At 40.7% G+C, this 16,253-nt stretch overlaps 1 protein-coding gene across 1 annotated transcript; it reads left to right on the top strand.

The window, feature by feature from the left end:
• The first annotated feature begins 359 nt into the window (after positions 1–359).
• Positions 360–15,844, top strand: LOC139735789 (solute carrier family 15 member 4-like). The gene is made up of 7 exons (XM_071646539.1): positions 360–1,064; positions 5,657–5,783; positions 6,842–7,016; positions 8,184–8,346; positions 10,043–10,111; positions 13,079–13,424; positions 15,486–15,844. Exons 1-7 carry the CDS (start codon positions 459–461, stop codon positions 15,842–15,844), a joined length of 1,845 nt encoding a protein of 614 aa, XP_071502640.1. The 5' UTR covers positions 360–458.
• The last annotated feature ends 409 nt before the right edge of the window (positions 15,845–16,253 follow it).

Genomic DNA, 16,253 nt, shown 5'->3' on the forward strand with positions numbered 1-16,253 from the left:
CTCTTAAACTAGAACTCTATGTCATTTTATCATACAATGTATGACCATTGGTTAGATACTCCTTTAAAACAATGAATGGTTCAAGCATTCATTGTGCTGTTGTCATTGAGGTTTTTGGTTTTCCTGTTGTTTCTTTTTTTCCCTAAATAGATGTCTGACATGATTTGATTACCTGTAGAAAGTACAGTATGTGTTACAGCCAGCTCGTGCGTCAAATTTTAGCCAAAACTCGCTGACTGAATTACTGTACAAGTGTATCTGTTCAAATTTCAAGCCTCATATGAGGTAAGATGTGATATTTTTTCCTATTACCATGGCAGCTACCCAGTTTATAATTTCCCTTGTCATTTCAGGTATTCAAGCATGTGAGTGAGCATAAATATATGCGCAGCTGATACATCCCAGCAAAAGACACACATCCATTGCCAGTAAGGCTAGCGTGGACGTCGAGAGCCACAATGGAGTATGAGCCTGAAGAGCGACGTCCCCTCATGCGGACGATCTCCGAAGAAGGGGTGTTTGACCCGCCGCAGACCCCCGTCATCTACAACATTTCCCGGAGCAAGCGGCGATTGGCCTGCGGGACGATCCTCTTGACTGAGATGCTGGAGAGACTGGCGTATTACGGGATCGTGTCCAACCTCATCATGTTTCTGATTGGCAAGCCTTTTAATTGGATTGCGTCCAAGGCCTCCCACATCTTCTTTGCATTCACGGGCCTCTCCTACATCTTCTCCGTCATCGGGGGCCTGGTCGCCGACACCTGTCTCGGAAGGTTCAGGACGATCTGGATCAGCCTCGTCATCTACTCGTGTGGTATCGTCTTTTTCCTCCTCCTGGGGAGAGCGGCAGACGATAAGGAGTTTCTAGAGAGGCTCTGCAATTGTGAGCAGAGCAAACACAACAGCACAGACTTGACGGGTATAAACAACACAGAGACACTAGTCGGTCCACCCACGGAAAAGACAGTGCTATGCCTGTGGCCACTACTTACCGGGATTGTCCTGACAGCCATAGCTGGGGGCTCCATGAGGGCAAACTTGTCCCCCTTTGGGGCTGAACAGGTGAGTTTGAGGGAACATATTTACAAATCTTCCTGAGCAGGAATTAAAGGAAGCCAGAGCAACGATAAATACGGATTTAGTAAAAAAAGCAAATGGCAGCCAACACATCAATAGGTGAAAGTGTGAAGAAAAATTGGACAGTCTATTTCAAAGTTATGAACTGTTTAAAGTTTTGCTGTCACCATCACTAGATAAGGAGACTACTACTGTAAAAATGGTTTCTTTCGCGATGTTTTTTTTTTTGGCATTTGGGGTTGAATCACAAATTTAACATCACATGACATCACATAGTATTACCCTTAATAAGTCCACATACAAATGTTGATTTCATCCTTTTTTTTTACCGTTCTTGTCACAATTCTATAGAATTACAGTACCTGACTGCACTGTTATCACCAGAGAATGACAGAGTTACAGCTGTACTGTAGATTACTAGAATGAATGCACTACCCCCCCCCCCCCCCTCATAACTTGGTCACTGCTGACAGATTCATCATATGTTGTAAATTGCTTTGTTATCTGCCATATGTTTGCCAAGCAAGGATCATACACAGCTTACGCCAGTAGTACACTAGATATAACAATCAGCATTCAGCTAAGTACAAGGTGTGTAGGGTATTTCATACAGTGTATTATGGGGTCAGTTCAGATCTACTGTACTTTGTTAGCTTGGCTGACTCCACAAGTTAGGCCCAGTTAATGTGGCAAATTCCCCTCCCCTCTTATGTGGGATTACCTTATAAGTACATGTATAATGTACATACATGTACTGCACTGTAAAGTGTACATGTGCACCTGCAGAAGTACAAGTCCCTTTATCTAGATAGTCTCTGTTAAGTTGCTTTGTTGTAGAGTGTCATCATAATTGATTTTAGAAAGCGTATCTTTTAAATGTATGCTGTTGGCAATCCCCAGAAATGAAAGAAACAAACAGTTCAGAAATCCAATCCTAAAACAGGTGTACAATTGTATGAGTAAGCTTTTCTTTCCTAGAGAGTTCTTGCATATATCTCTAGACTGAAACACATATCTATGTGCTTTGAATAGCGGATGAGTATAGAGTAGAAAGTTTTATGTGAAGATTCAAAAGTGACATATTAACCATAGTGTGACGACACAATGTGTGGGTGTCAGGACCAATTGCTGGGGGGGGGGGGGGGGGGAAGGTTTCCCCACTCAGCAATTTCACTTATTTATTTGTTTATTTGTTTTGTTTTGTTTTGAATCCCTGTACATTGTAAATGATGTTTTCCTGGCATCAGCAACACAATACAATCCCCCCCCCCCCCCCCCCCTAGATCTGCCACTTGGTTTGCTTTCGGGAAACAATGCAGCTGGAACATATGATTTAAAGTACAAGAGTGATGTTCAATGCAGGATCATTTCCTCTGCTCTTGACCACTGGGGCTTGTTTTCGTTGTAAACCATATAAATACAATGTACTCCATCCCCTGTTCCCTTGTTTGTGTGCTTTGCAACCTGGGAACTTTGTCCTGCAGTTTTTACCATATCTGCTACATACATCTGTCAATTTCTTTCAGCAGTAATCTTTAATCAGTAACCTCCCCTGTGACAGTAATGAATGCTGAGAAAGAACAGTACTGAGAGTTAAGTACAGCAGATTAATGCATATACCTCGATTTCTGATTTTGTAAATTATTTTGTTTGTGGGTGGTGTCTTGTAATTTATGCAGAAATAAGCAATTGCCTTATCAGAAAAAAAAAAGATTGTGAAGATTGTTTGTGCAGACACCTTTTTTGACATTCTTTAAAGGGGAAGGCTAGTAACTGATCAGTGGGAATCAGTGGAAATGCTGGGAGATGATTGTTCCAATCCTTATGGGATTCATTCAAGAGTTCATTGTATATCTATTGTTGTGTGAAAATGATTTGCTTCAGAACGGTCTCATATTCAAGTAATGTGCAGATTAATGCTCCGTCACTGACCAGGGACGCTAACCTGGAAGCATTAAACTGCACATTACTTGAATATGAAACCATTCTGAAGCAAATCATTTTCACACAACAATAGATATACAATGAACTCTTGAATGAATCCCGTAAGGATTGGAACAATCATCTCCCAGCATTTCCACTGATTCCCACTGATCAGTTACTAGCCTTCCCCTTTAAAGATAATTCTTGTCTTCAGGGACATTCTGGTTGGTTTTATTGATGTAGAAATAAATAAATGATATTTCTTGTTGTAAGAGGTTGCTTCTCTGAATCTCAGGATTCTGGGGGGGGGGGGGGGCAGTCCAGTACATCTGACCCTTGTTATTAAAATGAAAACATCATTGCTCAAATATGACCTAGTTGAGGGCACTTGCAATGTGTGCTAATCTCAAGTGTATGTGTAAATCAACTTCAAACCCAAATGTTGTTTGATTGTTTGTTTAATTTTCTATCTGAGAAGATGGCTGGAGAGCCCATATTCAGCTGGTCTTCCATGGGGTTCAGTTTGATGTGAGACTACTCTTCTTCACTGAGTTATGCACCCTGCTCTTTATGATGAATGAATGAAGCAAGATTTTTATGTGCCTAAGTTGTGAATCTCTGGCACACGGACCTCCATTTTATGTCCTAGCTGAGGGACAGAGTGTTTTGCCTCTTACAATTTTTTTCTACACTGTAGTTGGGGGGGGGGGGGGGGGGGATGGTATGATCGGACACACAACATTGTTCAGTTAGACTCAAAGGATTGAACCCAGGTTATATGGAATGGGAGGTAGATGCGGCAACGACTGAGCCAAAACTTCATGAGAGTTGTGATAGCCCTCTTCCACGAGCTTTTTATTATTATTAATATGAATTATGATTATTACCATTCTTATATAGTGCATAATACCTTTGGCAAGGTCTCTATGCGCTTTGGAGGGAGACAAAGAAACATACAAAAAAGATTACATTTTACAGAAACTGTAAAATGCTGCATTAATCATCATCTACAATCACTATGTTACTTTCTGAACAGATACGTTTTTTAAAAAGTTTTGAACTTATTGATGGAACTCGCATGTTTTATGTTTCTTATGGGTGTAAATGTTTTATGTTTCTTACTTTGAACATTTCAACATATGGTTTTTCAACACTGCAGATCAGATTGAAAGTATAATTGGCAGTTCAAAGTTTGAATAGTTAGATTGATTAAATTTCACAAGTGCTTCATGGAAATTATGTACGCTAGTGATTTTGTGTGTGTGTGTGTGTCTGTGTGTGTCTGTGTGTTATTGATGATATCTCACAGTTATCGTTGGGATCTTCTATGTCCATAGTTTCATAAGCTGTCACTTGCTGTGCTATTACGTTACTATTCAGACAGTATCCTCCCTAAATTTGTTGGTTGATGTGCAACCCAGTCAGGTGTAGCAGTGTGTCCATCTTGCACAAATACTCATTGTGATGCACAATAGGGATTAGGAGGAGGACCCTTATTAATCCCTGATCAATGATATCCATGCCAGTTGGTAAAGAAAAGCATGCCAAGCAGTGTGAATTACATAATTGTATAAAAACAAAACTCTTTCCATATCAAGAAGTAGTACTGCAAGAGGGAGTTTTTCCCGTCTTGAATTTGAAATAAGATTTATTGAGATACAAACTTGTGACTTACAGGTTGTTTGTGTGTGTGTTTGCTTGATTGTTTGTACAATGTATGTACAAATGTATGTTACATGTTTGTTTTGTTTGTTTGTTTGTTGTTGTTGTTTTTTTTTGGGGGGGGGAGGTCAAACATTCTTATCTTTGAATAAATTGGACATAGTATTTGTATTTGCAAGATAAACACTTAAGGCAAGAGGCTGATAGTTAAGGTCACAGATACATGTTGTACCTGCTGGCAGTCCAGTGCGCGAGGACAAGAGTCCCCAAACACAACATCTCATTGTGATTTTATTTTGGTGAATGCTGAAAGATCAGACAAACAGTCACTGAAGGATTATTAGAAAAGCAGATTAACCATTCAAGAATCTAGGATACAAAGTTTCATCCCAGAAATCCTATTTCAGTGCTTACTTTTGTGGTTGTATCTTTGTATGTATTGTGAACTATTCATTGCTGGTGTTTCGTAAGGTCCAGTAATCTTTAAACAGAACAGAAGCAAAAACACAAATCAAATAGTTTACACCTCATGTTAGTTTGTTTGTTGATCATCCATATCCTCTCAATTGCTATTTAGACTGGATTCTAAAGTGGAGAATAGTAAATTTACCTTCATACATCAGGTACAAGACAAGGAAATGTGTACTTTCCCAGAATGAAATGAAAATATTAAAAAAAAAAACATCTTGCTGCCTTTCTAGAGTGTATGTCAAACCATTTGTTCATAAACAGAAAGATGATTATGAATATTGCTCATTAATATAAAAAGTGTTGATATAAAGCCATACATGTATGGTGCATTCCACCTTGTAGGAGTATTCAAAATAGACTCTTTGACATATTATTACAGTGGTTTCTTAATGACACGTATATCTACAGCTGTACATGAGATGTTGGTTTGCTGTGCATGATAATACAATTTTGCCACATCAAATCAAATCAATTCAGCAATTTTATTTTTTTTCTCTGCTTCCACCTTCCCTTGTCCAAAGGTCAAGCACGAAGGACCAGACATGATACGGACCTTCTTCAACTGGTTCTACTGGGCCATCAACATCGGTTCGCTCCTCGCTCTGGCTGGGGTGGCCTACGTACAGCAGAATGTCAGCTTCTTCATAGGTCTGTGAGAGGAAAACTAGTTTTTTATTAAAATGTCTCCTAGATTTTGACCTCACCAGGTGTGACATTGGAGCTGTTCAATGATATACTAACTTTGTTTGCCTAACAGTGCTTCATCCGTAATTATGATGATAATCTGATGATATTTCTTTAAAGATGATTACAGTGTTAATGAGGGTAATAAAAGGAAGAAATATAAATGAAAGAAAAATAAGAGGAGGCAGGGAATAAAACAATCCTATGATATAAGTAACATTAATAAGGATTTTAGTTGTATCCAGAGTGACCAGAAGTTTCAGGGATGAACTTGTGAGTGGCCACACCCATAGGTTGCCATAGCATGATCTAAAATCCCCAAAGGTGATTGACTGGAGCCTTGTTCCATGCAGTTATTCAAATGAATGTATTATGAGGATTGATAATGACTTTCATTCATTTCTGTCAATTGTGATATTGTGGCTTTTAAAGGCATAATTTACCATTTGTAGATGAAACAAAAAGTCAGCTTTAGTGCTTCCAAATAGTTCTAAAATATGAGTTAGGGATAGAAACAACCAGTGTAAAAATTTGAATCAGTATAATCAATGTTAAGTATTGATAGATATACAAAATGTGAACAATAGTTACAATAAAAAAGGTTTCTAGACTAAACTGTCTGCAGTCATGGTTGAGTGAGAAAAACAGTGATATCTCCTTTATTTAACCCTAACTTACCTAGGCTATTTTGTGAGCTTAATGTCCTGGGGCATCAAAGCATCAAATGTCGATATTTCGACATTTTTAAATCAGTGCTCCCAATGGTAAACAATACCTTTAATTGTGATATTGTGGCTTTTAACTGGCTAAACTGTGCTCATACCCCTCCACCTGTCCTGGTTCTCCTAACCCACTTGCCCTCTTGCGACCTTCTTGAGAGCTTTTTATATCCACTTTGGGGCAAGTTGTTTGATTGGGCGTTTTGCCTTTTAAAAAGTGTCCAGCCAGTGCCCTAATTTCCAAATCAGACCAGTAGGAGAAATAACTATTGTAATACCCTGCCTTTGTTTCCATTTTGGCAGGCTATGCGATTGTGGCTGGCTCGCTGGTCCTGGCGCTGGTCGTCTTCGTGTGCGGAAAGTGTACGTACTTGATGAGGAAGCCGACGGGGAGCGTTCTGCCCAACACGTTCAAGATCATCGGTGAGGCCTTCAAACGGAGAGGGCTACGGAAAGAGACGAACAGGAGGAGAGTCAGGTACGCTGTGGTCCAGCGTGTTCAGCTGGTGGCCAGAGTGGTAGGGACAAGAGGCAAAGAAACATAAGCTAATGCCTTGATGCATCTGAAGTGCCAATCTATTTGAAAAGTCTTTTGAAATGTTGAAGATGAAAAGCCCCTGTCAGGAGATGACACAAAAATATTTCTCCCTCTTGCCATAATGGGCATTTTTGCAGGAGCATATTTCTTGTAGTATAGCCAAGTGCCGTATTCTGCTGGCCTGCTAGTCTGTTTTAGTTGCACTGAGGCAAATGAGTACACTGTAGGTGGGTGCACCTAAACCTGCTTTCTAGTATTTCAGATGTTTGGATATATGCAAAGCACAGTTTAATTCATCTGTCACCGTTTGCATCTGTAGACCAGATATCTCACTCACACCAAAAGGAAGTTCTTTCAACTGAATTGCCTTGTTTCCCGTCAAGTGATATGCACCAAGTTCATTCAGTGGTATGAAATTCATTCATTTACCTATAATTCTCCATTAGTTTGTTACTCATTTTACCTTTGTGTACAAGTATTGTAGATAGTTAAACAGATAGATACAAGTGTTGTAGATAGTTAGGCAGGTAGATCAGTAGATCTGAAGATATTGTAAAAGTGGAGATTTTCACACATTTCACACAGTCAGAAACTAGTGCAAAAATAAAAGCATGCAAATATTTCTGCTTGCATTGTGTACAGTGCCCTCCTGTTAAAATGAGCACCCTTATAACGAAATTCTGGTTTCAGTGAAGTAAAGATTTAGACCGCAACATTATCCATGCTATGTTTTTTATTGCTTATTTGTTCATTTATACCAAAATTTCTCTGTAATGAAAGAAAACCGCCAGTCTCAAGGACATCATTGTAACAGGAGCCCACTGAACCATTATGTCTTGATTCCACATGAATCAAAAACATGCGACATTCATGTTATGTACAATACCTGTACTTAGCAGAGCACACTTGCACACACAAAATTACTTGAGCGAAAATATCCACTTTCATAGTAGATGGATAGATAGAAAGACAGAAAGAAAGGCAGGTGAATAGACAGAATATAGAATAGATAGAAAGATATAGATATTGTCAGTATGTATATTCATCCAATTTCCTCTTTCCTTATTGGTTGACTCATGACTCCATCGCTTCCGCCCCACCCTGCAGTAGCCATATGCTGACCGCGTGTCCAAAGATCACCTTCCTGGACATGGCCAAGAAGAGATACGGAGGCAGCTTCCATGACTCCATGGTGGAGGACGTCAAGAGCCTCAAGAAGGTCATCGGTGTCTTCATCCTCCTCATCCCGTACTGGATGTCCTACTACCAGGTAAGTGCAGGCGGGCAGGAGTCCTCTTGGAAGGGACGGGACCATTTTGGGATGGTACAGGTGCAAAGCCATCCCATTGCATGTATATATCTTCCCTTATTTTTGCCTCCATTTCCCTCATCCCATATTGGATGTCCTACTGCCAGGTAGGAGCACGTGGGAGTACTCTTCTTTCTGCATTGCTCTGGGCGGGGTTGAAGGGGAGGGGGCTGTTATGGGGATATTACAGGTGCAAATCTTCACTAATTTATAATCCTCATCCCATACTGGATGTCGTACTACCAGGTAGGGTCAGGCAGAAGGCCTCTTCTTTCTGCATCACCCCAGGTGTGGAGTTGGAGGGGAGGGGATGGTTTGGGGGATATTGCAGGTGCAATTCACCCCATTGCACACAAATATTCACTGATTTTTGCCTCCTTTTATAATCTTTCTCATCCCATACTGGATGACCTACTACCAGGTATGGGGGCAGGAGTCCTCTTCTTACTGCATCACTGTGGATGAGGGGGGAGGGGAAGGGGGAGGGGTGAATATGAGGGATAATACAGATGCAAAATCCAACCCATTGTATGCAAATCTTCACTGATTTTTGCCTCCTTGAATGATAATCCTCACCCTATACTGGATGAAATACTAGTTGGGTTGGGACAGGTGGCAGTCCCTTCTTTATGCATTGCACCTGATGGGGGTTGGAGGGAAGGGACCATTTGTGGGGGGGGGGGGGGTTGGAAGGAAGGGACCATTTTTGGGCGTATCAGGGAAATTACCCCCCGAGGACAATTACCGTCTGGCTGAATACTGGTTAGTGATAATATAGATTAGGATTAGGGTTAGGGTTAGGTTTAGAGTTTGAGGTCGGGTTAGGGTTAGGATTAGGTTCTGGATTAGGGTTAGGGCCGGGAGAAGGGACTGGGGTAATTGCCCAAGACCCATTTGGGGATATTACAGGTCCGAATCCCGCTCACTGCACACAAATCATCACTGATCTTTGCCTCCTTGAATTAAAGCAATGAAGCTAAACACATGAATTCTCTCACATGTTATTTCAAAAGCATAGTGACATAGCAAGAACAGTTTGAGTTGGGGGAGGGAGAGAGGAGGGGATGTCATGTTACGTTTTTACTAACATAGAAAAATATGCATTTGAAGTTGACTCTGCTGATTTTTTGGTTTTGATATTTCTGGAAAGAATGATAAAAAGAATGGAGGCAAAGAATTAAACATTTGTAGAGTTTCCAACAGTTTTATATTCCTTTATATTTTCACCCAGGAGATACATTTATATATGAAAGCGTGCTTAAAATGTACCAAATGGAATATAATCATGAATAAACTGTTGTTAATAAGTGCACGTAGGTATTGGGTAAATCTGATGTTAATCTCTTTACTTTAGTTCCTATGGGGGTCTAGATATTCCACACACAACAAAGGGTGACTGAGTTTACTTGAACTCCACAGCCCCTTATTTTGCACAAGCAGCATCAGATCATAGGTGATTTTCCTCACTGACTATTTTGGTGGGTTAGGAACACGCCATATTGATGAGATTTAGATCGTTTTAAAGCTGAAGGTCTCCCAATTCAGAATTTGACAGTAATTGGAAAATCATATTCAGTGACTTCTTGTTGGATATTGTATTGTGGGTCACATATCAAAATTTGATTATTTTTTTTTGTCTCTCTCTCCTGTATTCCAGATGCAGAGTACATTTGTTCTCCAAGGAGTTCATATGGATTTATCACTGTTTACAGGACGGGTGGCTGCAGTAAGTACTTACGTTTTCTCATTTCTGCTGTGAAATGCCTGCAGACTTTCTTTTACAGGGATTTTCTTTCCTTTCTCGTTTTTCATTCCTTTCTACTTTTCTCCTTCCTTTTATTGTCCTGTTCATCATTCAGCAGGCTGCACGTCTCTTTAAGATTATCATTTGTTATATTTAAAGATAATGCATGCTTTTATGGTGGTATGATCTGTTGTTCCTAGCCTCAGTTCTATTTAGTGTCAGGTAAGTAAGACTGTTGTCAATGTTTTGGTGTAAACACACACTGTGTTCCTACAAATTGATCCTATTTTGAGAAGTATGAATCCACCACTACTAGTGTGAAATAAGTTTTAGTCAGTTATTTGCTGAAAGTATTTCTTTCATGCAGAGAGAGTTAAAGGTCAGTATTATCAGTAAACTTCATCAAAATGTCAACTAGAAAAGCACTCTGAGAGCGCAGACCTCCGCCAACCAGCTACTTTCCACCGATGATCTTGCTCTTCCCAAAGAGATTTTTCTCCTCTCCACCACTGGGGAAAAGTTCCTCGGGCTCTTCCTAAAGCTGGTATCTCACTGAGCGAACGTTTGCGATTTGAGATTCGCCAATTTTTCTGACGAATGTTTGCGAAAAATCAAGGTTCGCTTCTGCCATTAGCAAGTTCGCTTCTGCCATTAGCGACAGTTAGCGACTTTTAGCGATGTTTAGCAACAATTAGCAACACTTTAGCGAATGTTTGCGAAAATGTTTGCGAAACACAGGTGGCGACTATTAGCGACTGTTAGCAAATGTTAGCGACAATTTTGCAAATGTTAGCGACAGTTTTGCGAATATTAGCAACTGTTTGCAAATCCTTTGCGAAAATATGCGAATGTTCTGGGACGTAGAAAAGCACCAGGCGATTGTGTATCGTGAGACCCATAAAACGAACGTACAACCTTCCACTGAATTCAGATCTCTTGTGACAGCCGTTCCAAATGGATTTCCAGTATATGGAAATAAATTTCTGCCAAGAAGAGGCTCAACGTGCTGCTATCCTTGAAGAGCTGCTTTGCCAGGCTGTTGCTACAGATATCGTGCAGCATAAGAGAAAGAAGATAAAGAAAAACAAGAAAGGAAGAAGAAAAGAAAGACTGTTTTGGTCAAAGAGTGGTTGTTGCAGAGGACGGACTTTGGTCAATATGAAAAGTTTTTGCAGCAATTACATGATGGAGATGTCAAGAGCTTCAAGAACTTCCTTAGAGTGGAACCTTGCCTGTTTCAGGAGCTTTTATATAGGTACCATATGGTTACTTGTTCGCTAGCAGTGGCGAATCAAATAAAATGTTAGTGACACCGTATTACGACCGTTTGCAAATTCTTACGAGTGTTTTGCGAATGTTTGCAACTGTTAGCGAAAATACAAATTCGCAAATGTTCGCAGAGAAATTTTGAACATGTTCAAATTTTCTTTGGGACAAGAAAAACTGTTTGCGACAATAAAAACCGTTTGCGAACTTTCTTGCATGTGTTAATGAATCTTTTTCAACCCTTTACGAACCCTGGCTTAATCACGAATTTGCTACGTTCGCAAACGTTTGCCGCTCAGTGAGATACCCCCCCCCCCCCCCCATAGAGATCAGTGATTTCCACCAATAGGTGTACATGCTGAAAAATTGCCCAATTTCCTAATATAGAAGCCTTTCTTACGTCATAAACCCTCAGCTGCACAGCGCACCTCGCCCTAGCAGAAACAAGAGCACGTACTTTAGTGCGCGTTTGAAAACCTCGAGAATGCGCAGCTTGAACTCCCAAGTTCATTGATCCTACCTGTCAAAATATCAAAAATTCTCCATAAATTCCCCCAAAATTCTTGGATCACCACCAAAATTTAATCATTTGTTACTTGTGTCATTCTCAACCTTCCCAGGTTTCATCCAGACAACTGTGCACAACTTTTTGAGTTATTTTGCACACGGACAAACAAACAAACAAACGAACAAACCATCGGTAATGAAAACCTAACCTCCTCCCATGGCGGAGGTAATGGAGAGCCATATACCTATGCAGCACATGAAGTGACTGCATGAGAAGCGCAGCCATCCCAATCGACTTCGTGGCGGTCTAGCTGCTATACAGATAGTAGTTGTAACTCTGCTGACTGGAATCTAGCGTGTGGTAGCTCGTGAATGAAAATGGGAGCGGCGGAAAAAATGAGGAGTTTGTTGTGATGTTTGCGTGATCTGTTCACCATTGGAGTCAATAGGGAGCTTTAGATTTTTGCGATATGGATGTTCAGAGGAAAAAAACCTGTTTTGCGCAAGTGCAAAATCGACATGAGGGAAAAGGTTAAATTCTGAGGAGTTGAGCAGAGCACTTAGAGTTATCAGAGCACTTGCCTCTGAATCACAAAGATATGGGTTCAAGTCCCATGAAGCCCCACACATCTGGGCCGTGTTTTATAAAGAGTTATAATGGATTATATAGTTGATTTCTATCATAAGTCTATGGCTGCCAGTGTGGTAAGGGAATTTACAATCGATTATATGTTTTGATAAAACAGAGCCGTGCTCCTCAGCGTGGCACTTCGTCCACATTGCTCCTCTCTACCCAGTAGTATAAATGGGTACACGGTAGGGTGAAAATGTTTAGATTGGCTGATCAGCATGTACGAGCCTGTAAAATGACCACAAATGGCTGGAATGCTTCCCAGGGATCTGAGTGGAGAGTGAGCACTGTTGGTACTGGATGGAAATAATGTATCCAGTGACAGAGGTACTGATAGACTGTGAAAAGTGCATTGAAATTCTCAACAAGTCTGAAATGCACTATACAAAAACAAGGTGTTAGTATTATGATGATGATGATGATGATGATGATGATGATGATGATGATGAATGCTGATGCTGATGCTGCTGCTGATGATGTTTATTGTTATTTTCATTATCATCATCGTTATCATTAAATCTTTTTGATGCCTCTGTTTGTTATAGCTTTTTCAGGTCAAATTTCCTGTGGCATCCCTGGCCATCTTTGACGTCATCATTGTAATCCTGCTCCTCCCAATCCTGGACCGATGCATCTACCCATGCCTGGTGCGGCGGGGCTACAACATATCCCTCTTCTACCGTATCCTGGTGGGGATGATCTTCAGCATACTCGGGGTGTGCGCCGCTGGTGTGCTGGAGATCTACCGCCGGGACTGCGCCAACGACCCCAAATGCAACGACACACAGGACATCATGGGCACAAATTTCACAATAGCTCGCATGACCATCTTTTGCCAGGTTCCCCAGTTCGTGCTGATTGGCATCAGTGAAGCTCTGGCGAGTGTTGCAGGTAAGCTTGATTTGATTCTGTTAGAGGTACCGAGCTGCGCCAATACTGCAGGAGGCTCTTTAAAATATTAGATTGACTCTTCTTATCTAGACAAGATGTTATACATACTGTATAAGCTGTTATTTTTTTGCGAACATTTAATTTTTGTAAATTTTGCAAATTGCTGTTGGACTGCAAATTCAGCAATACAGGAAAATGTTGCCATGTGCTCGGGTTATACAGTGGAAACTCGGTTTAACGAACACTGCTATTAAGAGATATCGGTTATTACGAGGAAACTTTCCCGGTCCCAAATTTCCTTCCACACAGGTCTATGTAAAACGCTACTCTTATAGCGAGATTGGCTATTACGACATAACTGCTATAACGAGATAAATTTTGTGATTTCCAAACAAAGAAAAACATAGCCAATCAAACCTGTTATAGCGAGGTAAAGCAAAATGTCTTCGGGTAAAGCTTTACTTCACCTGTGCTATCATGTTCCGAGATTGTAAAGCTCGATGCGCCAAAAACTGTGTCTTGTACACACATATTTTCTTCAATGCACTCCAGCTAGCACCGCATGTTGTATGTGTACGTGTGTGTGTGTGTGTGTGTGTGCGCACTGATACATGCAGAAAATGTGGTGGTGGGACGGCCGTATGCATACACAAGACATCATCATGATCTTTAGCAGGTGTGAGGCAGTCTGATGCTGTGATTGGCTTTCTACGTAGGGAATTCCCCATCTTCACACACGCTGTCATAATGTACATAAATACAGAATGTGTCACATACACAAACAGCATTGTGCAGACCATATCCACACATTACAGTGATAACACACGCTTGCAATAACCACATACCAATCCACAGACGATCTTGACACAATTGCAAGCTATATAAATTTACAAATTCAAATATCTACAATTAATAAGAAACACATTCTTTATATTGGATTTCATTGGCGAAAAACATCTTCTTACCCATGAAGGTGAGTAATTCCCTCAGGCCTCACACACATTACAAAGTTATCAGTATTGATTGAAAGATGATGGGTAGTCCCACATGTGCAAATTAATGTCTCTATGTTATGCTTTCTTTTATGCCTACTGATATAACGAGATATCGGCTATAACGAGGAAAACGACTCGGTCCCGACCATCTCGTTATATCGAGTTTCCCCTGTAGTGCATGATAGCCTCGGTGTCCATTCACAAAAGGAATATCTTATAAAAATGCCTGTCACCTCTTCATTTAGGAAACATGGCTGGACAATACTCATACCTACAAAATCATTGTTGCAATATCTGATTGCCATAATATGATTTTTTTTTTGGTCATATTAATGTCTAATTTTTCAGTTGCTGAAATTCACAAAAGTGAGTTGAAATATCACGTAGCATAGCTTTCTAAATCATAAACCGCAGCTTTAGAATAACTTAACCACCAGCTAGTGTGCCATGTATTGCTGATTTGAGAGTATTTTTAATAACCATTGATCTCCAGTGCTATGTACAGACAATAAACTATCCAAGTGATATTGTGTATTATAGATGAGGACTATATCCACAATGTTTTTCTTTTAAAATAAAGTACAAAATGTTAAACAGGAATTCCTATCAACCGCAACTTGTTTATACAATGCAACTTGTGATCAACTGAAGGTTTCGTTTGCATTTGTTCCAAGATGCAGTTGATCACAATTAACCACCATTTTATACCACTTCCCCCTGTTCGTTAGTCTCACACAGTATGGTAACATTTGTTCTGTAGATGAAAGAAAGAAATATTCTATTCAACGTTAGGTGATTAGCCCAGTCTATTGCCCATGGAAGGAAATCAAAGCTAATTACATTCTTGAAATTAATGATGAAATATGAAAAACAAGAAATATTTTGATATTCGTTTTAGAAAAACGTGACCGGTGAGAAGATCTATGCAAGGGATGTTAAGGTCATGAGACCAATGAACACTAATACCAATGACCATTGTACCACTGTGGGATATAGGAAAGTGAGTATAAGTCAATACCCCTCCAATCTTCACCGTATTCTCATTGTTATGTGTGTTTGGTTGCAGCGCTGGAGTACGCCTACTCTCACGCGCCCAAATCCATGCAGGGTCTGATCATGGGCCTCTTCTGCTTGTCCAACGGGATCGGCGCGCTGTGTGGCAGCGCCCTCATGGCCCTCGTCTCACTGGATGGCATTGAATGGTTCACCTCTCGGGACGGCGGCAACATCAATGAGGGCCACCTGGCATACTACTTCTTCCTGCTGGCAGGCATCCAGGTCGCGGCCACCCTCATCTTCAGCATCGGGAAGGCGCGCTCCGCGATGGGCAAGAGCGAGGCGCAGCACGGTGCGGCCGATATGGGCCCGAGGTCCAGGCAGGTGCACGTACAGCGGAAGAACTCGACGTCGAGCTCGGGAGAGTGACACCCGAGGTGGGGGGTGAAGAGGAAGCAGAGCTGTCACAAAGTGGGCAAGCAATCGAACTAAAGCTGTGAGCATGCAGAGTTTGAAGAGGAGTTGGGCTGATGTCGGAGAGAAGTGGATCAGAATTCAATTTGAAGACAGTTTTGTGTGTAACGGATGAAAGACTGCTTTCAGCTTCTTTGCTAGACATGGGCAAACATCTCTCTACAAAGAAAAAGCGATATGACTATCTAATTTTAGAAACTCGCTCCATGAAACCAAACAGGCATTTCACTATATCCTCTTAAGTTACATGACCTATAATATTAGAAGCATTAGAGTTTTTTCACAGTCCGATTTCAAATTCTTAATCCATCCAGTCCTGGAGGAAGTTTGCTGCCAAAATTGTCATCTCGTAATCACTAAATTG

This window comes from Diadema antillarum, unplaced genomic scaffold (assembly GCF_040938485.1).
Source record: "Diadema antillarum isolate AM-2024a unplaced genomic scaffold, OU_Dant_1.0 seq00000597_RagTag, whole genome shotgun sequence".
Lineage (NCBI taxonomy): Eukaryota > Metazoa > Echinodermata > Echinoidea > Diadematoida > Diadematidae > Diadema > Diadema antillarum.

Bases quoted from the DNA above. Each gene is read 5' to 3' on its own strand.
- LOC139735789 (XM_071646539.1), top strand. From the start codon at position 459: ATGGAGTATGAGCCTGAAGAGCGACGTCCCCTCATGCGGACGATCTCC. The intron at 1,065-5,656 runs GTGAGTTTGAGG...CCTTGTCCAAAG, and splicing joins CCCCCTTTGGGGCTGAACAG to GTCAAGCACGAAGGACCAGA. The intron at 13,425-15,485 runs GTAAGCTTGATT...GTTTGGTTGCAG, and splicing joins AGCTCTGGCGAGTGTTGCAG to CGCTGGAGTACGCCTACTCT.